This window comes from Leptodactylus fuscus, chromosome 1 (assembly GCF_031893055.1).
Source record: "Leptodactylus fuscus isolate aLepFus1 chromosome 1, aLepFus1.hap2, whole genome shotgun sequence".
NCBI lineage: Eukaryota > Metazoa > Chordata > Amphibia > Anura > Leptodactylidae > Leptodactylus > Leptodactylus fuscus.
The window spans coordinates 197,828,069-197,851,408 of NC_134265.1; the positions used below are offsets into that span (position 1 = coordinate 197,828,069).

Here is a 23,340-nt window from a genome sequence, read left to right on the forward strand (position 1 = left end):
ACAACGCAGGCTTTTTCTTCAGGTAAGTCTGCATCATACCTTGTTGTTTTGCGAGCTTCGGTGTGCTCGGGGGGTCCAGGCCTCTATCCTTGCCGTACTTGACCATAATCGACCGTGTAATGCCAGTGAGAAGCGGTGAAATGGGTGATAGACTGCAGAGCTCTACTCAAACACAGCCATACAAGCGCGCGGTCAGACTCCGCCCCCGTAGTTGCCAATCTTGTGAATCAACGCACACTCCAACAGGAGGTACGTTCATATATACATAGTTTGGTCATGTTTTAATGATGTTGCTGGTATTGTTGCTGATATTTGTATAGCAGCAGCAGGAGGAGAGCACAAATGGCGACATTCCTAGTCCAAGCCACGTCACCCCACTCCAGCTGGCCCTAGTAGCCAATATGTGTAATCCAGCCACACTACAAGAGGAGGTACGTTAACAAATACATACTTTTCTCTGCTTTTTATGATGTTGCTAGTACTCTTGCTGACAATTGTGCCCATTTGTAATTATATTGCACCAGCATGAGGAGGACCAACAGGGGACCTTTCCAGCGATAAGCCAGGACAAGGCACTCCTGATGTCCGTAGTTGCCAATCTTGTGAATCAACGCACACTCCAACAGGAGGTACGTTCATATATACATAGTTTGGTCATGTTTTAATGATTATACGGGTACTTTTGATGCTAATTTTGTAATCTCACTAGCACCAACATGAGGAGGAGGAGGATGTAGAAGATGAGGAGGAGGACTAACAAGAGGAGTTTGAGGACACACATGAGTCCCCGCAGGCCAAAGAACGCCGCTATAGGGTACACCCCATAAACCGATTTCGCCCAACCCGGGGGGGGGGGGGTTGCACATCTGTACCAGGAGTTGCGCCTGTAAGTTTCCTTTATTCTTCACAATGTAGTTAACTGATGTCCATGTCTGTATTTTCTGTGTTTTTGACTTTTTTTGGATTTCACTGTGTGGAGGTAGAAGTGCTCATCATTAAAACTTAACGCTGTGTTCACTATTATGAATTGTATTGTATTTTTTGGGCTCCAAAAAGGGACTCGGACAAATTCAAAGCTTTTCTACGTATGCCTCCAGAAGCTTTTGATGACCTCCTACATCACCTGGCAACACATCTGCAGCACCAAGACACCATCATGAGGAAGGCCCTCACTCTTACAGAAAAGGCTGGTCCTCACGTTGCGGTGTGTTTGGTTTGTATTAATTTTTATTCTTACTAGTCTGGAAATATTGACTTTTGTGTATAGAAATGCGCAAGAACAAAATGTTCTAAATGGTCAAACAGGAACATATCATATAAAAAATGTCTCTGTGTTTACCATAGTCTAGCCAATGTGTCCATAAAGAAAGAGTTTTACGTGTGTAATGTGTTGTAAATGTAGTCTAGATAGTTTACAATCCTGCGCTAATTGAGTCTCGATATACTTTAAGAACAATACTGTACGGCTACTTTGCATAGTCCCTCAAATGTGTCCATATATACTTAGCAATAGTTTGTACAAATGTTTTGATAAAGTTAACGATACCGTTTGTTTAAATTTTGTCATTGCAGCTGATATTGTGTCCTGATGGTTTTTTTTGTTTTTTTTTTCTTGTAGATTTTTGGCAACAGGGGAGAGTTTTGCATCCCTGCACCTCCAATTCCGGGTTGGTATATTCACCATAACTTGCAGCACTTGCAACCCATAGCGATGCCCAGTCCGACACAGGAGATTTGGTTGCAGGCAGCAGCAGGCTTTCAGTCTGTGGCCAATTTCCCCAACTGCATAGGCGCCGTCGATGGTAAGCATATACGTGTGCGGAAGCCACCGCACTCAGGATCACTGTACTTCAACTACAAGAAGTACTTTTCAGTGGTCCTGATGGGGGTCGCTGATGCCACGTACCGTTTTATTGCCATTGAAGTCGGTGCGTATGGTAGTACTGGGGACTCGCGTGCGCTACTGTCATCGGTTTTGGGACGCACAGTACTGCTAAAACAGGTGACTCTACCTCCACCAAGACCACTTCCGGGTACCACGCCTCCAGTCCCCTTCGTCATGGTAAGGGATGAGGCATTTCCCCTCTTGGAAAACCTGCTGCGCCCTTTCCAACTGTCGAGACTAGATGCCCAGAAGAGGGTCTTCAACATGAGGTTGAGCCGGGCACGGCGCTTCGTGGAGTGCGCCTTCGGGATCATGAGTAGTAAGTGGAGGGTCTTCACCTGTGCACTGCAGTTGGCTCCCGATGCTGTGGACCTGGTGATCAAAGCTGCCTGTGTGCTTCACAACTTTGTATTGGACTATGGCAGCCCCAACATTGGAGTGGAGCCACAGGCAGCTTTGGGTCACCCACTATTACTATCTCGGACCTCAGGTCGGACAGCCAACGCAGCTGTACAGGTGCGAGATGCCTTTGCGGACTACTTCGTGAGTCCCGAAGGTGCCCAGGCCTTTTTTTCGCCTCAGTGATGAGCAGCCTGACCCGGACTGAAGACCTTCCTCATCGTGGTGTCTTTTTTATTTTTGTTGGTGTTGTTTGTTATGTTTTTTTGCCCAAGCTTGTGAGGCCCACAACTGTGTATTTCTGTACGGATTATTAATGTATACTGTGTCATGCAGCTGTGCTGTTTCATATGGTCACATATGCTTCAAAATGTGATAATTTTGCCCATTACAAACATAAAACCAATTTGACATCTTTCTTGTGTGCATGTGTTTTTTTGGGACACCAAAGTGGCGGTGAGTGTTTGATGCTCTCCGCCGATAAACCTGTTTTGACAATATGGACACAGAGTGGGACCTGCAGTACTCTGTCTGGATTTCAAAAACCCGGTTTGCAGCAAACAACCACCGCCGCTCACAGCCAGACCTGCTCTGTGGTTTCCGTATTCTTGCATGCCGAACACAAAAACCACAGAACGGAGTGGTGAACGCAGGTGTGAACCTAGCGTCAGTTGTTTCAGAAAACTACGCTTCATAGTAGGGACAGTGTATTAACCCGTGATAGACTAGGGACTTTTTGGCCTTCGGACATTTCTTTTTGCCTATTCACATTTCAAGAGCCATAACTTTAAAATGTGTCAGTTCACAAAGTTTGATGATGGCCAACAAAAAATGCAATTTTAATGGCACCATTCAATCTGCTGTGCAATGTACTGTGCAATTTGATGACATTTTGTCCAGAGGTGCCATTAGCTAAATGATGCTTTGGCCCAATTTTCGGATGTTTTAACATTTTTTGTGCGGGCACTGTTTGTTGCACATCACATGTTACCTGTGTTCGTGTCCATTCACACGGAGTAATGGCAGGCGTGTATCCCAGCCGTACCCACGAGCGCTACGGAAGGCTGACAAACACTTTGCTTTCACTTCAATGTGAGCGCTCGTAATGGCGCGGTTACGAATGCTACCATTGCAGTGAATGGGAAGTGTTTGGCAGCCTGCCGTAGCGCTCGTGGGTACGGCTGGGATACATGGCCGCCGTTACTCCGTGTGAATGCTACCTTTACAGTATTTCCAGTGATTGTGAAAAATCTATCACTTCAATGAAGACTATTGATATGCTTCTGACATCGTGTGGCATGAATAATACATTCGTGTTGATGTTCAATTTACATTAGTGCCTACACATCAGTAAAATGTATTTCAACAATAGCTGCTCAGTACAGGCACATAATGTGAAAACACAACAACAATGGTCAAAGTCTGCACAGTGTTTTTGTTTCACATTATGTGCCCCCACCAAAAAGCTAGTGATGAGGTTCACATAGGGATTTCCTTACTCATCTGAAGGGGGTTCATTCACAGTGTGTGAGGGTAACCCCATTTCCTATGTATATTGGCCAAAACCAACAAGAAGTTAAAGAAATGTGACGGAAGTGTCACACTCCCACACTATGTAGAAAGACCATTTATGCCCCAATGAACACATATTTGACAGGTTCCTGCCACCAATACCTGTTCATTTGAGGCTATGGATGTGAAGAATGTAAAGAAGTCTGTATTTGTAAGGATTTTAAAAAAGGACATTTCCTCCTTTGGAAAACACACAGTTCAATGTATGATTATAAATAAATAGCGCTGGAAACAGCACAGAGCGCTTAAATCAACGTACTGTGCCCTTTCCAGCAGGATATTGAACTGCCTGTGGGCCAAGTGAGGAAAGATCCGATTTTAGGGGCCATTGACACAGAGTAACGCCTCGCGTGTATCACAGGCGTACACGCCGGCGATACGACAGGGCTGCTGAGCACTTCCCATTCACTTCAATGGGAGCGCTGATAACGCCGCTGTAATGGCGGCGCTACGAGCGCTCCCATTGCAGTGAGTGGGAAGTGCTCGGCAGCCCTGCCGTAACGTCGGCGTGTACGCCTCTGATACACGCGAGGCGTTACTCCGTGTCAATGGCCCCTTTAAGGGAGGGTTCACACGGTGTAACGTGCCGCGTGATGCGTCTACGCCGCGTGACCTTTTGCGGGCCGTACACGCTCCCATTGATTTCAATGAGAGCGGGGATCGTATGCGCCGCGCTAGTTTGCGGCCGTGATTTTGTGGCCGCAACATCACGACTGCAAAATAGCGCGGCGCATACGATCCCCGCTCCCACTGAAATCAATGGGAGCGTGTACGGCCCGCAAAGGCTCCCGCGGCGTAGACGTGCCACATCATGCGGCACGTTACACCGTGTGAACCCTCCCTAAGTGAGTGTGGTTTTTGTGTGGAATTAAGAAAAACAAAGACAACATTTTGTTTGAACCAAACATTTTTTATCTTTTAAAAACATTCATGCAAATTAACACAACTGTCAAGTTGAACCCAAAAATTTTTTTTTTTTTTTTTTTAAATTAAAACCCACATCCCAAACCCACCCCCTCCCACCATTCCCAAATATAATATTATAAAACACAAATAATAGAAAGGGTTGGGGTGGGGTTAAAGGAACAGGAGGGTCAGGATTTGTAAGAACTGGGACTAAACATGGGGAGGAGTTTTGAGAAGGGAAGCGGGACTGGGGCAAAGTGGGGTAGTGTCCCCGTCAGTCTGTGCAGCAGGAGTGGAGGACACATACTCCTCTGCAGTTGATCTTTGGCCATTTGATGCGTCAACACACAGCTGCCGGAACTGGCTTACCATGCAAGCCAGATCCGGCAGCTCAGGAGATGCCAGGAAGTCCACCGCCACAGCCTGGACATAGGCCTTAAATAATTGTTGCCTGTGATGTGGCAGCTCGCGGAGGAGAAAAAATGCATTTGCGCCATTTTCTTATGGGTTTAATTTTTACAGCGTTCACTGTTTGGTACAAATGACATTTTACCTGTGTTCTACGTGTCAGTACGAACGCGGTGATACCAACTTTATATAGTATTTGAAATGTTTTGATACTTTTAAAAAAAATGATAAACTTTGCAAAATAGAAAAAAAAAATTGTGTCATCATGTTCTAACACCTGTAACTTTTTCATATTTCCATGTATGGAGCTGGTTGTGGTGTCTTTTTATGTGGGACAAGATGACGTTTCTATTGATACCTTTTGGGGAAAGATCTGATGGTTTGATCACTTTTTATAAAATTTTTTATAGGAGGCAAAGTGTTGAAAAAAACGCTTTTTGGCTGTTTTTATTTTTTTTGCCGCTACGCCGTTCGCAGTACGGGATAAATGTTTTAATATTCTAATAGTTCGGGCATTTTGGAGCGCGGGGATACCTAATATGTTTATGTTTAATGTTCTTTAATTACTTTTATAGCTAATCTAGGGAAAGGGGGGTGATTTGAACTTTTATATTTTTTTTATTTTTTTAATACTTTTAAAAACTTTTTTTTTTTCTTCTGTTACATTTATGATCAGACCCCTTAGGTACCTTGAAACCTAGGGGGTCTGATCGCTCATACTATTCACTGCAATACTACAGTATTGCAGTGAATAGCAGAATCCCAGCACTTCTATTAGACGATGCCTCTGGCATCGTCTAATAGATCTCGTGCAGAGACAAGCCTGGAAGCCTTCAATAGGCTTCCGGCTGTCATAGCAACCGATCACCGCCCTCATGTGACGTTCAGGAGGGCGGCGATCGGCAAAACATGGCGGCGCCTGTGCCGCCGGCGCCGTTTACACACTGCGGTCACGTTTGACCGCAGTGTGTAAAGGGTTAACAGCAGCGATCGGCTCGGGCACCGACCGCTGCTGTTAGTGGCAGGTCCTGGCTGTATTATACAGCCGGCATCTGCCGTGTATGGAGCGAGCTCAGCGTGTGAGCTCGCTCCATACATCCCCATGCGACCCATGACGTACTGTTACGTCAAAGGTCGCTAAGGGGTTAAAAAAGCTCCCCGATAACAGTTCACAATTAAAAAAAAAAAAGAAAAAAAAAAAAAGATCTTTTTGTAGATATTGTAACGTGTCATACTGTAATGGTACTTACAAGAAAGATGTCTGGATGCCCGTCTAAGGTTTGCAGGCTTTTGCCCTTCCAAAGTAATATTTTAGTCTGTTTTACAATTACAAATAAAAAGGCCATATAAGTACAAGTTCAAACCAAAAAAACTATGCATTTCTACACAAATGTAAAGAAGATTCAAACCAATACTTACATGAGGAGACACTTGTCTGGATGTAGGTGGATGGGGGGGTTTTTGTGATGCGATTTGCCAGCCAAAGTAATTTTTTTGTCTGTTTTAAAATGAAAAATAGAAAGTACATATAAGTGCAAGTTCAAACACAAAAAACTATGCATTTCTACACTAATTTAACCAAGATTAAAGGCAATACTTACATGAGGACACACTTGTGGCTTCTTGCACCATTCAGTCTCTCTTCAAAGATGGATCTAGATGCTGGTTGTCCTAAAATGGCCGCTTTAGTTGACACCCCCGGCCCAGCCCTTTTGGGCGGTGGCCATGAATAAGGGTTGGTTATTCCGTGTGAATGGACCCAAAGGTGAAAGACTGTCCCGTGCAGGTAAAGTGGGAACGTACATTATAATGCTAGCCTGCTTTAAAATTTGGAGGAAGGAAGAAATATAGCATTGAGGGGGAGATAGGAAGGAATTAAATAAGCGTGTTAGATGAGGGTGGAGCTCAGTCTGAAATGTCTTCCTATCCTATTAATCCTACTAATATTGTGTGTTTGGATGTTTGTGTGTTTGGATGTTTAGATGTTTGTTCCTCAATCATGCAAAAACGGCTGAACGGATTTGCATGAAATTTGCCACATACATAGATAGGAACCCCGATTAAAATATAGGCTACTTTTGATCCTGGTAAATTACATTACTACACGACCAAAGTGAAGAAATGTAGGTTCACACAACACTAAAGGAGCTGTGATGACATAATCACAGGTCCTTGAGCCATTCTAGGATAGGATCATACTAGGCAATGGGTGGAGCTACACACTTTTGTGGGCGGAGCTAAATAGGATGAAGCTGGACAGTGTGAAAGCTGATGAAAATGAAGTCTCATGGAAGTTCAGGAGATTACAGAACATGCAGGATGTGTGTGGGCAACAGGAGTATATCGGGTGTAGAGTTTCAGTGAGTACGACGGGGAATGTGTTGTTCTACCTCTGATGGGGGAGAACTTTGGCAAATTTCAGCAACATCCGTTCAGCCCTTTGTAACACAGAAGCTGCTCAGACAGTCACATAGCAAAACCCCTGTAATCACAATCGCCCGATGTGGCAGAGCTTACGCAGCGCTGTAGCATACCTCTGTACGCTCTCCATATGCAAACATGTACACTCACCGGCCACTTTATTAGGTACACCTGTCCAACTGCTCGTTAACACTTAATTTCTAATCAGCCAATCACATGGCGGCAACTCAGTGCATTTACGCATGTAGACATGGTCAAGACAATCTCCTGCAGTTCAAACCGAGCATCAGTATGGGGAAGAAAGGTGATTTGAGTGCCTTTGAACGTGGCATGGTTGTTGGTGCCAGAAGGGCTGGTCTGAGTATTTCAGAAACTGCTGATCTACTGGGATTTTCACGCACAACCATATCTAGGGTTTACAGAGAATGGTCCGAAAAAGAAAAAACATCCAGTGAGCGGCAGTTCTGTGGGCGGAAATGCGTTGTTGATGCCAGAGGTCAGAGGAGAATGGCCAGACTGGTTCGAGCTGATAGAAAGGCAACAGTGACTCAAATAGCCACCTGTTACAACCAAGGTAGCCAGAAGAGCATCTCTGAACGCACAGTACGTCGAACTTTGAGGCAGATGGGCTACAGCAGCAGAAGACCACACCGGGTGCCACTCCTTTCAGCTAAGAACAGGAAACTGAGGCTATAATTTACACAAGCTCATCGAAATTGGACAATTGAAGATTGGAAAAACGTTGCCTGGTCTGATGAGTCTCGATTTCTGCTGCGACATTCGGATGGTAGGGTCAGAATTTGGCGTCAACAACATGAAAGCATGGATCCATCCTGCCTTGTATCAACGGTTCAGGCTGGTGGTGGTGGTGTCATGGTGTGGGGAATATTTTCTTGGCACTCTTTGGGCCCCTTGGTACCAATTGAGCATCGTTGCAACGCCAAAGCCTACCTGAGTATTGTTGCTGACCATGTCCATCCCTTTATGACCACAATGTACCCAACATCTGATGGCTACTTTCAGCAGGATAATGCGCCATGTCATAAAGCTGGAATCATCTCAGACTGGTTTCTTGAACATGACAATGAGTTCACTGTACTCCAATGGCCTCCACAGTCACCAGATCTCAATCCAATAGAGCATCTTTGGGATGTGGTGGAACGGGAGATTCGCATCATGGATGTGCAGCCGACAAATCTGCGGCAACTGTGTGATGCCATCATGTCAATATGGACCAAAATCTCTGAGGAATGCTTCCAGCACCTTGTTGAATCTATGCCATGAAGAATTGAGGCAGTTCTGAAGGCAAAAGGGGGTCCAACCCGTTACTAGCATGGTGTACCTAATGAAGTGGCTGGTGAGTGTATATATATATATATATATATATATATATATAAATTTTGCCTGGGCAACCACTTTAAGTTTATTAACCCCTGCCTGACATCTGCCACAATAGTACCGAAGATGTCAGGAATTTAAATATGGCGACCGCTCAGGAGCTGAGTGACTGACATAGCCACCACATTTCTGCTGTATTATACAGCTGAGACCCAGTGCTAATGCCCAAAATCAGCATTAACTCTAACTCAGCACCTTTGTCAAAGCTGACTAAGGCTAAGGCCCCACAGGCTGGTACCGCTGCGCTAAAGCGCTGTGGGAACAACTGCGACGTGAACGCATTGCGGTTCTTTCCGCAGTGCTTTGAACATAAAGTTCACAGAGTTTTCCTCCGCAGACTCTCTTGTGGAAATCGCAGCGTGTCCGCGCAGCGATTTTTTCCACAAAGTGGGCAATGGATTCGCATGAATCCCATCCACTTTGCAAGTACTGTACAACGCCAGTGGCATTTCCACCGCGGCCAAATCGTGGCGTTTCCGGCCCGTGGGGCCCCGGCCTAAGGCGTCAATTTGCTGAGGATGGTGGCAAACCAGAGCAAGATCCAGGGCTGGCATTCCGTTGTCAAGACAGCTAGGAACCTATTGAAGGCTCCCAGGCTTGTCTACCATTAATTTGTATGGCAGGCTGCTTTATGTAGTCTGTCATACAAATACCAGTATTTTGCAACGCATTGCACTAGTGATCAGACCCCCTTGGATTCAAGACTCCGAGGGAGTCTAATAAGTTTTATAAAATATTATATATATGAATTAAAAGTTCAAATCAAGCCCCTTTTCCTATAATACATGGAAAAGTATAAAATTACTTTGAAACACATACACATTAGGTATCCCTGTGTCCAAAAATGCCTGGTCTACAAACTTTTACAAATATTTTTCCACTATGGTAAACGCCATTTGCTGTTTCGCCGGCCATAAAAATTTGAATACAAAGTGATCAAAGCAACAGACATTCCCCAAAACCGTATAACTAAAAAGATCACCTGACCGAACCTGTCAAAAAAAAGATGCCCCTTAAAACCCTGTACACGGAAATAAAAAAGTTACGGGTGTGAGACTATGGCGACTTTTAGAAATAAAACATTTTGTCAAAGAGTTAAAATGTAAATAAAACTATACAAATTTGGTATCTTTGGAATTACACCAAAACATAGAATACAGGTGACATGCCATTAAAACTGCAATGCTGTGAAAACAAAGCCTGTAAGAAAGTCACACAAATGCAGTGTTTTCCAATTCCACCCCATTCAGAATTTTTTTCCAGCTTCCCAGTACATTGTAAAGAATAATAAATGGCACCATTATGAAGAACAATTTGTCCCGCAAACATTAAACCCTCATATGGCTCTGAAAATGGAAAATAAAAAAAACTTATGAGGTTTGGAAAAGGGGTTGTCAAAATAGAAAATAAAAAAATATTCCTCCGGCGGGAAGGGGTTAATGCCCATCTGTTACCGAGATCCAAAAGAGAGACATTTAAGGAGCAAAGAGATACAGAGGGACTTGGGTCAAACATAGGGACTGTCCCTCCAAAAGATGGCCACTTGTGAGGTTAAGAAATGTGGAGCTGAGGAGAAGCAGATACTTCAGATAAACATATGGATGCCAGTAACCAGGATGACAGCATCCACTTGTGCCCCACTCAATATGGAGCCCTAACCCGTCCTCCAGGCATCTTGCATCATGGGATTTAGCCAAACAGCACGTACGTCGTGTGTAAAGGATGAACGCCACAGCCAATGGGAATGCTCCCTGCCTAGCCTCACACAGCCATTGGCCCCTCGGAGAGCGAAGGGCGGAGTTAGCGGCGGAGGCCGGAAGCGGGTAATGGGGGAGTAGAATGATGCGGACGGAGCCGCCGTTTCCATGGTAGTATGGCCCGGTGAGCTGTGGGAGCCTGGTACCGGAGCCTTTCCCGTTGTCGGGATGACGGGCCTGAGCTCACCATGACCGGGGAAAAAAAAAAGAAGAAGAGGCTGAATCGCAGCATACTGCTAGCCAAGAAAATCATTATTAAAGATGGAGGGACGGTGAGTACTGAGGGGATCAACATGTCACTAACAGTAAAGGATGTAGTGCTTATAACTGCGGGGTGCTGGGCACAATCCTGCAGGGGGCGACTGTGTTATGGGGTGTAACATATGGCAGCAACTAGTGACTGAAATGTGATGTCATAGCTATGGTAAACAGTCTGAGTGACGTCATCACTACACATCATGTAGCACTTTTTGCATTGATTCACTAGCACTGTGAGTTTTTGCCTTGAACTGCATCTTACTTCTCTGCACCAGAGCTCTAATAATGGGGTAGTGACAGATTTCTGGAGTAACTTCATGACGTACTCAATGCTGCCATAGATAACATGCTGGTTGTAGGGTGAGTGCCCGCTGTACCAAGTATGATGTAGTGGCCTAGGATCTATTATGGCAGTCACATGCACCTTGGTGGGAGGTTATGGGACATACTGGTAGTAGAAAGAAGTATGCCAGCTACTTGAAGGGACATTCTTTATCTGTTTCTATAGGGGGTGCACAGTGACAGTCCTTTATCTGGAGACCCTACATTACAATAGGACAATCAGGGCTCAGCAATGTAAATGAGATGTAATTGGGCATCATACAGATGGGTATGCACAGCTGTTCAACAAGTACCAAGAACAGATAGGCATTGCATCCAGGAGCAATAGGGAGCTAAGAGGCATTGCTAAACTGCAAAAGTACAGTGAATGCCCTTCTGTTCTTATAGCAACAACTTTATAGGTCATATATACACATACGCCCATATAGGCCAAGAGGGCAACAGCTTTGTCAGAGTTTACATTACCAGCATGGGGTAGTTTATGGAGCACTGGCATTGCCAAGTGTGTGCTCAAGAAAATTTACATTGCATTGTCATTGAGCAAACCAGTTTTTATCTCCCAAGAAAGCAAACTGTTTTCTGGCACCTGTTGGTTGATGAACGGAATGCAAACTGCATGACCGAGTTTCACTGTGACACTCGGTCAGTGAATTGGCCAGATACAGTATGCCAGGAAAGGAACTCCAAGTATAATAGTTATCTATTAGGTTTGGAGTCCGTATCCCGATAGGGAATGTGTATAGAGGTGGCTATACATGCATGACTACATATGTGTATTCACCGCTCTGTTTTCTGCCTGAATGTGGCCACTTCATCATATTTGTGAGCCCTCTCTATACATAGGTGCGAGTTCCACATGAATTTCTGATATGGGGATACACCTTGTAAATATAAAGGAATTGTAAGATAACTACACAGTATATGGCCCATATTGGAATGTACATGTATTAACTTTTCCTCTGTTGCTGCTTTTGTATTACAATATGTTAGGAGTGTCTTACATTTGCTTTGCTATGGTGCTTGGAAACCAGTCCATTGGGTATTGCAGAGCTGTGTACAAGTGGGCATAAAATAGCGTGTTACACTGGGGAGTCATGAGGTACTAGATGGGGAGGGCTTTATGTGTAAATCCATGTTGTCTGACACACTGCCAGTATGAGAGCTCCATGCAGAGCAAATATTAACTCAAGAGCAGGTTACTGTGCCTGCCCTCCACCCCCACCTGTGCCTGGCATTCTCTCTCTGCAGCTCATTAACTATAACGTGCACCATGTCTTTAGTGCTAGAAAAATCTCACCAAATTATAATTATTAAAGCAGACCTTCAGTTATAGACAAAGTGTCATTGATGAATCGTACATTTAAATAGAAGAAACTTAGTAATATATCTGATTACTTCACCACTTATTAAGCTGTTCTCCTGCTCCTTATCGTCAGTCCGACTTCTTTCTTATATTATATTTGTCTCCATATTCAGCCTCATTCATACAACTGTAAGGAGAAAGGAGGGGTGGAGTAGGATTCGGTTGCCGGCTGGTTGATTGACTTATTGCCTCATGCAGTGTACTCCTGGCCTCTTATCCACAACCTAGCAGTGTTTAAAAAAGTAAATAAATAAAGCCAATAGAAGAGTGTAACAGCAGCAATTATCAGAGTGTCTTTTTTTTTATTTTTTATCCCCCTCTTGATAGACTTATATGGAGAAAGTAACTACCTGAAAAGTGGAAGATAAAACATATTTCTTTAATAAGCTATATTCCGAAGTTCTTATATTAACTAGTACTATTTATTTCTAAAAAGTTGTTTATAACTGGTGGCACATGTTAACACCTACCTGCACCATGATGTAACAGTAAGTCATGCAAATGTGTGCTTTACTGTACCATGATGTACTATTATGTAAGAAACATCTTTCTGTAACACCCATTGCCGAAGCAGAGGTCCAATTGCTTGTTAACCCCTTAGATGCCCCAATCAATTTTGACCGTGGGATCTAAAGGGTTGCCCTAGCAACCCAGTACCTCTTCTTCGGCCACGCCTCCTCTTCCAGCGATGTCCTCGGGTCCCGTCTAACTAGCTAACTGACATTGTTAAAAAATGGCGCGGGTACATGCGCAATAGCATGCTGCTTCTACTACGGCTACTGCGCATGTGTCCGCGCCATTTTTTATCAATGTCAGTTCGTGAGTTAGACAGGACCTGAGAACATCGCTGGAAGAGGAGGCGTGGCTGAAGAAGACGGCGGACCCTGAATGCCCGCCCACCGTTCACGCTGGGTAAGTTGATCATATTCTGTTTTAGCATTTTATTTTAAAACTGGGGGGTAGTTTAATATAACATTTATGATGCCTGAATAGCCTTTTTAAAGGCTATTCACGCATATGTGGGGCTCTATCAGCATGATTTTGCTGATAGAGCCCCTTTAAGGCCCCACGTGTGTATGAGGACATGAAAGGTCCTCTTTAACTGTTAATTATTTGTAAATTTGTACCATTTTGACAAATTTACAGAATTGTCTGAGAGCAAAACTTTGTTGCACATAGTAACCAGTCACAACACAAATTTCAGTTTTCCAGAGCAATATAAGAAAAGAAAGCTTTCCTGTGTTTAGCATGACATACAAAGATATTTTTTCTCTTAGATATTTTCACGCTACTCCTTCATTGTGTCTAGCCTACTTTTTGCTGACAGATGTGAAGAAGTGGCATTAACTGTAGTACGAGACTATCTGGTGTGTAGCACTGGAAAAAAGAATTGATGGAACGTTTGTCTCTTTAACAGCGACAGGGGGTTGGTGAACCCAGTGTCTATCATGCTGTGGTGGTTATATTTTTGGAGTTTTTCGCTTGGGGATTGCTGACGACACCCATGTTAACGGTAAGTAGCATGACATTGAATGTTAGTATTCCACTGCTGTCAGGACATAATGAAGAGTAGATGTCGTGTTGGCAGGTTCTGCACCAGACGTTCCCTCAGCACACCTTCTTAATGAATGGCCTGATCCATGGAGTTAAGGTGAGAAACATGACCACTGGTTGTAAATTAATAACTTTTACTCTTTATCAGTAAGTTCACAGATGTGACATCACTAATATTGCCTCACTTGCCTTTCAGGGACTTCTCTCCTTCTTGAGTGCCCCCCTCATTGGAGCATTGTCTGATGTTTGGGGCAGAAAGTCTTTCCTTCTTCTCACAGTCTTTTTCACTTGTGCTCCTATACCTTTGCTGAAGATAAGTCCATGGTGCGTAGGTGGAGTAAACCAGTAAACCTTTCAGTAGTAGTATTTTGTGTTTAAAGCGTGTACCTGTTGCACAACGTAGGACAGGCAATTGAAGGATCCTTATTTTAGATATACTAATTGACAAAAAAAAAGAAATGTAAGATTGCAACAAAAATTTGTGTATGGGTATGTTGCAGGCAAATACAGTACAGTTGTGGCCATATGTTTTGAGACTGACAAATTTTGGCTTCGCTGTTTCAGTCTTTTAGGTTTTTTTAAGCAGATGTTTCTTTGTTATACTGAAGTACACTTCTAAGGGGGCGTTCACACTACCGTCGGTGTCCGACAGGTAGTGTCCGCTCAAAATCTGTCACGGACATTAGGAGCGGACACTAGCTGTGTCCGTGACACCTGTCATTTATTTAAATGGGCATCGGGTGCGTTCTTTTGCACTCCGTGCCCGTCCTTCCCTGTCCGCAAGTGAAGATGTCAGACTTCTCAAGCGGACAGAAAAACCCGACATGTAGGGTTCTTCTGTCCGCTTCAGAAGTCGGACATCTTCACTTGCGGACAGGGAAGGAAGGGCACGGAGTGCAAAACAACGCACCCGATGCTCATTTAAATAAATGACAGGTGAAGCGGACACTAGGAGCAGACACTACCTGTCGGACACCGACGGTAGTGTGAACGCCCCCTAAGCCTGGGTGGCTGGGAGAATTTGCACTTGCAGGAAGGTAAGATGCCTTTCTTTATTCATGGCAGTGTTCCACTCTCTTGGATGAAAAGCAACACTATGTATGAATGGTCCAGGATGCTTTGCTATTGGCATGACACAGGACTTACCTTTTTTTTTTCTTCCCCAGACAATCATTCCTGGTGTCCTAGTCTGAATGGGGCTCCCCGAGTCCTCTATTGTCCAATCCCTGTATTTCCTGCAGAATGTCAGTCTGCCCTTGATGTTTTCTTGTAGAGAAGTGGCTTCTGGAAGAATGACTGTTCGGAGAAAAAAAAATGTCACCATGAGATGACAGTCAGTCACCCCTACAGCCATGTGTCGTTTCTCATGGCTGGGCCTCCAACTGGCATTTTTCAGCATAATGCTCACCATGTTTCCCAGGAATGTCTAAGCTCAATTCCCAAGCTTCCTTGGCCTGCCCGGTTGCCAGATTTATCATCAGTCAACCATTTATGATTTATGGAACTAGCTGGGGTGACAGCTTTGGCAACCTACAAGTGTGCAGGGTTTACAGGCCCAGCTACAACAGTTGAGGGCAAATGCGCATCTATCTATGTGTTGCCCTAGGTTAAAGGGTCGTGGTAAAAGATTCCCTTTGGTTAAACAATACCATATTGAAATACACTTATGTTTGGTTAAATTTGACACCACATTCATTGCATGTGCCTTTTGAATTCATAGGGTTTAATTAATTGAGTATATGGCAGAAGTGTGTATTTTTGGCATATATGTGGCTGGTATGTGTTGGCATGGTTTTTTGTCTAGAGTGGCAGGCTAGTTAATCTTATGGATGGCAATTTAGTTTAGGTTGGGACTGTTTGAGTTGCAGGAGAACTCTGGTTCTAGCACCTGTTTGGTTATGCCATTAATCTCAAGAGAGACTGTGCTTTCGCACAGCCATGTTAATATTTCACACGCACTGATATGTAGAGACGGTTAGATTTTTGGTCTAATATAACGCTCTTACAGCTAAACATCAAAAATGTACATATTCTTAGATCTATGATGTTTTCTGGAATTTGCATGTAGACCCTCCTGTGTAATACCTGGGAATCCACATGTTATAAAGTGTTTTAGTTGATAACAATAATGAGTGTCAGAACTGTAAGATGTTAAATCTTGAAACATTATTTTCTTTGGCTTCCTGCAGGTGGTATTTTGCTGTTATTTCTATGTCTGGCGTCTTTGCTGTCACCTTTTCTGTGATTTTCGCTTATGTGGCAGATATTACCCAAGAGCATGAGCGAAGCACAGCATACGGTTTGGTAAGTACTTCTTGCCCACTATTATTATGTTTTTGAAATTTTGGCTAAATAAAAAAATTAAAAGTTTAAATCTACCCGCTTCCCTAGAGTATATAAAAAAACTAAAAACAAAAAAATTACTGTGAAACACATACACATTAGGTATCCTTGTGTCTGAAATCGCCTGGTCTAAAAAGTTATAAAAAAAAAAAAAAAAAATTCTTGAACAGTGAATACTGTAGCAGGAAAAAAAAAGAGCCAAGTCACTTTTTTTTTTTTATAGTTTTGCATTTTTTTAAATGTGCTAAAACATACAAAAAGCTATATAAATTTGGTATCCCTGGACTCGTACCAGACCGTAGAATACAGGAGACTTGCACAGTGAACACCATAAAAATAAAAGTCTGTAAGAATGTTGCACAAATGCAGTTTTTCTTCAATTCCACCCCATTTTTTTTCCAGGTTCCCAGTACACAGAATGTTAAATAGTTCCAATGCAAAGTACAGTTTGTTCCTCAAATATTCTACCCTCATGTGGCTTTGTGAACTGAAAAATAACAAAGTTATTAGGGTTCGGAAGGCAGGGAGTCAAAAACAAAAATGTAAAAATGATGCAGCGGGGGAAAGGTTGAAAGAGACTAAGATATATGAAAAGTTAATACCCAATTAAGATCAGCAAAAATTTTCCTTGGTTGATGCTGCACATCCAATGCACATTTCAGTTGCACCTTCTTCCAGGGGCGCAACAGCATCCCAACCTGTCTTATAGAGCACCCAAAGAGGACAATCAAGAAATCAATAAAACCCATGCACACACATGAGTGCCCACAACGAAGGCCCAAATCACCTGCAATTGCATCATGAGCTGATGAAGACATCCACATTTCTGGTTCACTGCATCGTGAGATGACCTCATTCACGTTTGCTCCAAGATGTCGGAGGTCCCTCAGATATGGAGGCTTTTTATAGAGTAAAATACGCCGACTGCCTCTCTGAAATAATAGCAATAACAATTATAACTAGAGATGAATGTATAAAACTCTTCTTGGAGGCGAAAAAGTTCCTTCAGACATTTTAGGTTACAATTTAGGTTTTATTTGTCCATCTCAAAACTATGAAAATTGCCCTGGCAGCCAGTGCAAAATATCCAGAAACCACTGGCAGTTAAAGGGTTTTCTAGGAATATGCTCTTAGGATAAGTCATCAATTCGATGATCGATGAGGGGGTCCAATACCTGGAATTTACCATTGATCAGTGGTTTGAAGAGACAGCAGTGTTCAGGTGAGCACCGTGACCTCTTCACTGAATAGTAAGAACAGCACTGTACATTGTCCAAGGGCTTTGCTTAGTATTGCAGCTCAGCTTCATTCACTTAAATATGACATCATAGGCACAGAGAAGAGGCAACAGAACTCACAAGCACTGCATTGGTCCCAGGTGTCAGACCCTCATCAATAGTTCAGCCCTGGAAAACCCATTTAAAAAGAAGGATGATTCTTTTAAGGGGTTGTCCAAACTTATACATTTCCTAAAGGCTGGAAATTATTTAAAATAAAGGAAAAAAAATCTTATACTTACCCTTTTTTAAATTTTGTTTTTGTTTCAGTGATCATGAGCATCCAGTTACTAACCTAACTAACTGAGGCAAATAATTGTGAATGATGGGGCAGTAGCAGAGTCAAAGGGGTCTCCCAGGCTTAATAATTGATCACCTATCCTTTGGATAGGTCATCAATTGAAGATCATTGGGGATCTGACACCTGAGATCCCTGCCAATCAGCTGTTTGAAGAGTATTCGGGTGAATAATGTAGCCTCTTCACTACCTAGCAAGCACCGTGTCATACATTTGTGTTTAGTATTTGTGATCAATGAACGTGATCTCACATGGCCTCTAGAGGCCAATTAGTGCTTCCTTTCTGAAACAGATGATCAGTGGGGGTCCTGTGTATTAGACCCACACTGATTCGAGATGAGTGAGTACTATTCGAAACGGCCATTTCAAATAGCATGCACCCATAGGAATGAACGGAAGCAGCCGGCACGCAGACTTTGCCGGCCGCTTAGACCCCTGCATGCCGGCTATGTCCATTCATTCCTATGGGTGCGTGCTATTTGAAACTGGAGTTTCGAATAGTACTCACCCATCTCTAACACTGATCTTTAGTTTATGACTTATCCATATTTTTCTTAAATCATTTTTATTTACATGAAAATGGATTTTTGGCAATAAGTCATTAAAAATCAACACTGGCCTGCAAAAAATAAGGTTATACCATATAGAGCACAGCACAAAATTTAACATGAAACCATACCAGAATTAATAATTTGGTTTTTTTTACAACCCTGAAAACAATAATTCAATTTAGTCAATAAAATATAGTTACCCTAAAATGACTTCATCAAAAATAAGTCCTCTCGCAAAAAAACAAGCTTTCAGAACAAAACTAAAAGACTTTTAAAAAGTTGCCATGTACTGAAAAGCTAGCAGTTTCTTTAACCCTTTATAGACGCCGGGTAGTTTGGACGTTACTACTCGGTGACTTTTTGTTTCATATTTTCCTCCTGTTTCTTCAATTTTCACAACTTTTTCATGGTTTTATTTTCCTATTGACATAGCTATGTAAGGGCTTATTCTTTGCAGGATGAGTTGTACTTTTATTCAGCACCATTTTGGAGCTTTTATTAACATTTTTGGGGGCCTGTATGACTAAAACCTATAATTCTTTCATTATTTTTTGCATTTTGTTCCTATGGCATTCACTCTGCATAGAAAACGAAATGGCAACTTTGTCCGACGGGTCATTATGTTTGCGACGATTGCATATTTATATCGATTTTATTATGTTTTACTGTGTTTACTAATAAAGCATAATTTTTGGAAACGGAATGATTTTTCTAGGGTCATTCTGACCTTTATAACTTTTTTACTGTTTAGTTGGCGGAGCTGTGCCCCCGTGATTGCTATTGATCATGGCACCTGTGGAGTTAATCCGCCGGAGTATTTCCAAATCCGACAGCTAGTCTTCTGTGCCTGCTGCCGAGCTCAATAAAAATAAGAGATGCAGCATGCACAGAGAAAAACTGCAAAATAATGTAAAATATAAGTAATGTAATGACCAGATGTAGTTTTACTACTCTTGTACACACACAGCCTCTTATCTTAAAGACTGAAATGAAATATTAGGTATAATTTATAAGGTTTTTAAGATGGGAATAACTGCTCCTAAATCCTTTCTCCTAGAGCAAGACTTTCGGAAACCGCTGTTTGCTGTTCCCATAAATCACATAGAGAGAAAGGGAGCTATGAAAACTGTGTAGCATGTTTAGATATATGGTGTTTCCTTAATTGTAAAGCTATGTGTATTCCAGCTGTGCTACACTGTTTTATTTGCCCCAATTCTCCTCCATGGGAGTAATGGGAACAGCTAAAAGCAGCACTGCTCGACTGTTCCTATAAGTTCCAGCCGTAGAGGTTGGGACAAAGAGCAGTTATATACCTATCTCAGCAAGGCTAAATATTTTGACGCTCTTGTGAACTTGTAGCATTTGCTGACATTACTAGTTAATTACCGTCACATGTATGTGTAAAAGAGTGATCTGCGGCTGCATCATAACCTTTGCAAGACATAATGGCATCCGCTGAACATAAAGACAAGATTTGCTTGTATCAAGTGCATCGGCATGTTCTTGCTGTGCTGCCCAGCTGTGCCTTAAAACCTCCCCCCCCCCCCCCCCTCTGTTCTTTACCACCTTGGGATGTTTACACTCGTCTTAAATTCTGCTATTTATAAGGGGAACAGGTCTGCACAGTCTATACACTGTTTGTCTTTACTCAGCAAACCTTGTGGGACTGAAACAAAGCTGACATTTATCTTGTGACTTAATACATTTAAAAAGCCAAGGAAAATGTCACTATTCTAGATCAATGATCAATATTAAAGGGGTCATCTGCTTTCTGAAAAAGGTTGCTCAAGTGAAAGGACTCCTCAATATAAAACCTTCACCGATACACGTTGGTAAAATTTAGCTCACTTTACCTAGTATAACAGGTCACATGACCGCATCAGTGACATTTTCTTTTGCAGGCTCCCTACATTCCCTAAGGCCTGCAAACGAAACATCACAGATAACCTGCTCTCTAACTCTCCCCTCACCTTGGGAGCGAAATTCATAAAGGCAGTTGTATTGCCTGTAGCCCGGCCCCAGTCTATCACTGCAGCTGCCTCTACAACACGGTGTCTGTAGCTCTGCCCCCTCCTCTTTTGTAGGCCTCACCAATCACAGCGGCTGCCTCTATAATACCAGGGTTGGTAGCCCTGTGTCTTGACCTTAGCTACATCCCTTAGCCTATCACTGCAGCCACAAGCCAAACATCATAGAGTCATATAACTCCCCATTGCAGCTCTGAAGAGGGCTTGCTGATGGGTGGAGATCAGTGGTGCTCAGATCAGCGGTGGAGCAGGTATGTAAACACCAGTGCTCCTGCCATCACACTTTTTTCAATTAAGGACCCATCCTTACAGTAATGTCCCATTAAAGGCCAACATTTGATGTAGTGCTGTAGAGTTGAAACACAGATGGTAACAAAATCAGCACTGCTACATCTGCATCCAATAAGTCAAAAATTTGGTTGTCACGTAGGAATCGACTCTGCTACATTTTGGTCTTTCATGACAGTTAGGTTGTCATGTTGGAATCGGCGCTGCTACATCTGCACCCTACATTACAATCAGTAGGTTGAACTACAACACATTTTACACATCTATATGAGGTCCATGTATAAGTCTAAGTTTACATCTGCACCAGGCTGTCCATTGTTCTGGCTGTATGAGGACCAAAGCAATGGACAGATGGACCGCTAAAATAATAGTTCCATACGGATTACAACAAACCCTATTGACTATAAAGGGGTCCATCGGGTGTCTGTTGTTGAAAGCTTTTGATAAAAAAAAAGTTGTACAGGACTTTTGCCCATCACTTTCAGGCAGACACTGCAAAGGAGACGCCAAAGCAGATGTTTTTTTAGGCAAGGCTCTGTAGCAATGTCTGCCAGAAGTTGGCAGACGAAAATGTCCTGTGTGGAGGACTTCTTCCTCCAGTGTTTCATTTTTTGTAAGATTGATACCACATGAGATGGACCACATGATAGTCAATAGGGACTCAGGGTGTAATCACTATTTTAGCAGTCCTCCTATCCATTGTTCTGTTACTTCAACAGACCAGAACAATGGATAGTCCAATGCTAGTGTGAATCTAGTTTTGTTAGCCTTAGGGAACTTTCACACTGCTGTTGTTGCAGTCCATTGTTCTGATCCGTTGTAGGATCAAACCAGCATACAGAAACACCAATAGAATGACCAAAGGTACTCTGCGATAATTGAAAAGCCAAGAAAATGACTGAAGCAGATGGAGTACCTTCTGTCTATATCCATCCACATTCACACTTTCGCCATGTTCTTCCTTTCTGGGAAAGTGGCAAATGCATTTCAAAATAAAAAAAAAAAAAGTAACTTTTTGTGCATTGTATGCTAGAAAAATGGCATAGAAGGCATAATAAATATGGACCAATGTGCACATAAGCACTGCCGTGGTTTATTAGCAACAATTTTATGAAGTTGGATAGCCCCATTAACCGGTTAAGGACCGCTGGCCGTAAATTTACGGCCAGCAGTCCTGGTCTCTAAGACCAGCCGATAGTAAATTTACGGCCGGTCTTCAGAGACTCACTAGGCAGGGGGTGGGGCGGGGGGAGGGCAGGGGTTAGGTGTTACTGACACCTAACCACCCCCTCAACAACGTTCAGTCGGACTCAGTTCCGACTGAACGTTTTAACCCTTTCGATCCTGCCGTGAAACATCACGGCGCGATCGAAAGGGATCCGCCGCAGATTGAAGGTGATCGGCACCCCCCGCGGCGAGATCGGGGGGTGCCGATGTCAGTAGAAGGTAGTCTGGGGTCTGGCCAGTGACCCCAGACTACCGGAGCCCCCACATACCTGGTTGATCCTGCCGACCGATGGAGGAAGTGAGCAATGTGTCTCACTTCCTCTGCAGCTTGCAGGACACGAGCAGGCTCATGTCCTGCTCGTGTCTTGCAAGCTACTATACAGAATCAGTTGGTGCTTTCATCAAAGCATCAACTGATTCAAGTGTCCTAAATGGACACATGAAAAAGTTAAAAAAAAAAAAAAGTTAAAAAAAATAAAGTGTATGAAAAAAGTAATAAAGTTATAAAGCCCAAAAATCCCTTTTTCTCTATACAAAATGAATTATATAAAAAAAGGTACTAAAAATTAATAAAAACAATGCATATTTGGTATCGCCGCGTCCGTAACAACCTGTACAATAAAACTGAAATAATATTTAATGTATACGGTGTACATCTGAAAAAAAAAACGGAAAAAACCCGCCGGAAGTAATGATTTTTCACCATATCACCTTACAAAATATGCTATAAAAAGTGATCAAAAAATCATATGCACCCCACAACAGTACCAATAAAAAGCGCAGGTTGTCCCGCAAAAAATAAGCCCTCAACCAACACTGTCAACCGAAAAATAAAAATGTTACGCCTCTCAGAAGATGGCGATGCAAAAATCACTGATTTATGTCCCCAAATGTGTTTTTGTTCTGCAGAATTAGTATTGCATAAAAAAATACTATAAATGAGGTATCGCCGTAACCGTACCGACCCGCAGAATAAAGGCTACATGTTACTTATACTGTACGCTGCATGGCGCAAAATTTAAAGGGTACAACTCAATGCCAGGATTGATTTTTTTTTTTTTTTAAA

The 23,340-nt window shown here is 42.8% G+C and overlaps 1 protein-coding gene across 1 annotated transcript in view; it reads left to right on the forward strand.

Annotated features, from left to right (window-relative positions):
* Positions 1-10,796: 10,796 nt before the first annotated feature.
* Positions 10,797-23,340, forward strand: part of LOC142213169 (hippocampus abundant transcript 1 protein-like) — a 33,340-nt gene continuing 20,796 nt past the window's right edge. The window contains exons 1-5 of the mRNA XM_075281406.1: positions 10,797-11,018; positions 14,127-14,222; positions 14,298-14,360; positions 14,460-14,587; positions 16,453-16,567. Coding sequence (XP_075137507.1) covers positions 10,935-11,018; positions 14,127-14,222; positions 14,298-14,360; positions 14,460-14,587; positions 16,453-16,567 — 486 coding nt within the window. The 5' untranslated portion in view covers positions 10,797-10,934. The remainder of the gene's footprint in view (positions 11,019-14,126; positions 14,223-14,297; positions 14,361-14,459; positions 14,588-16,452; positions 16,568-23,340) is intronic.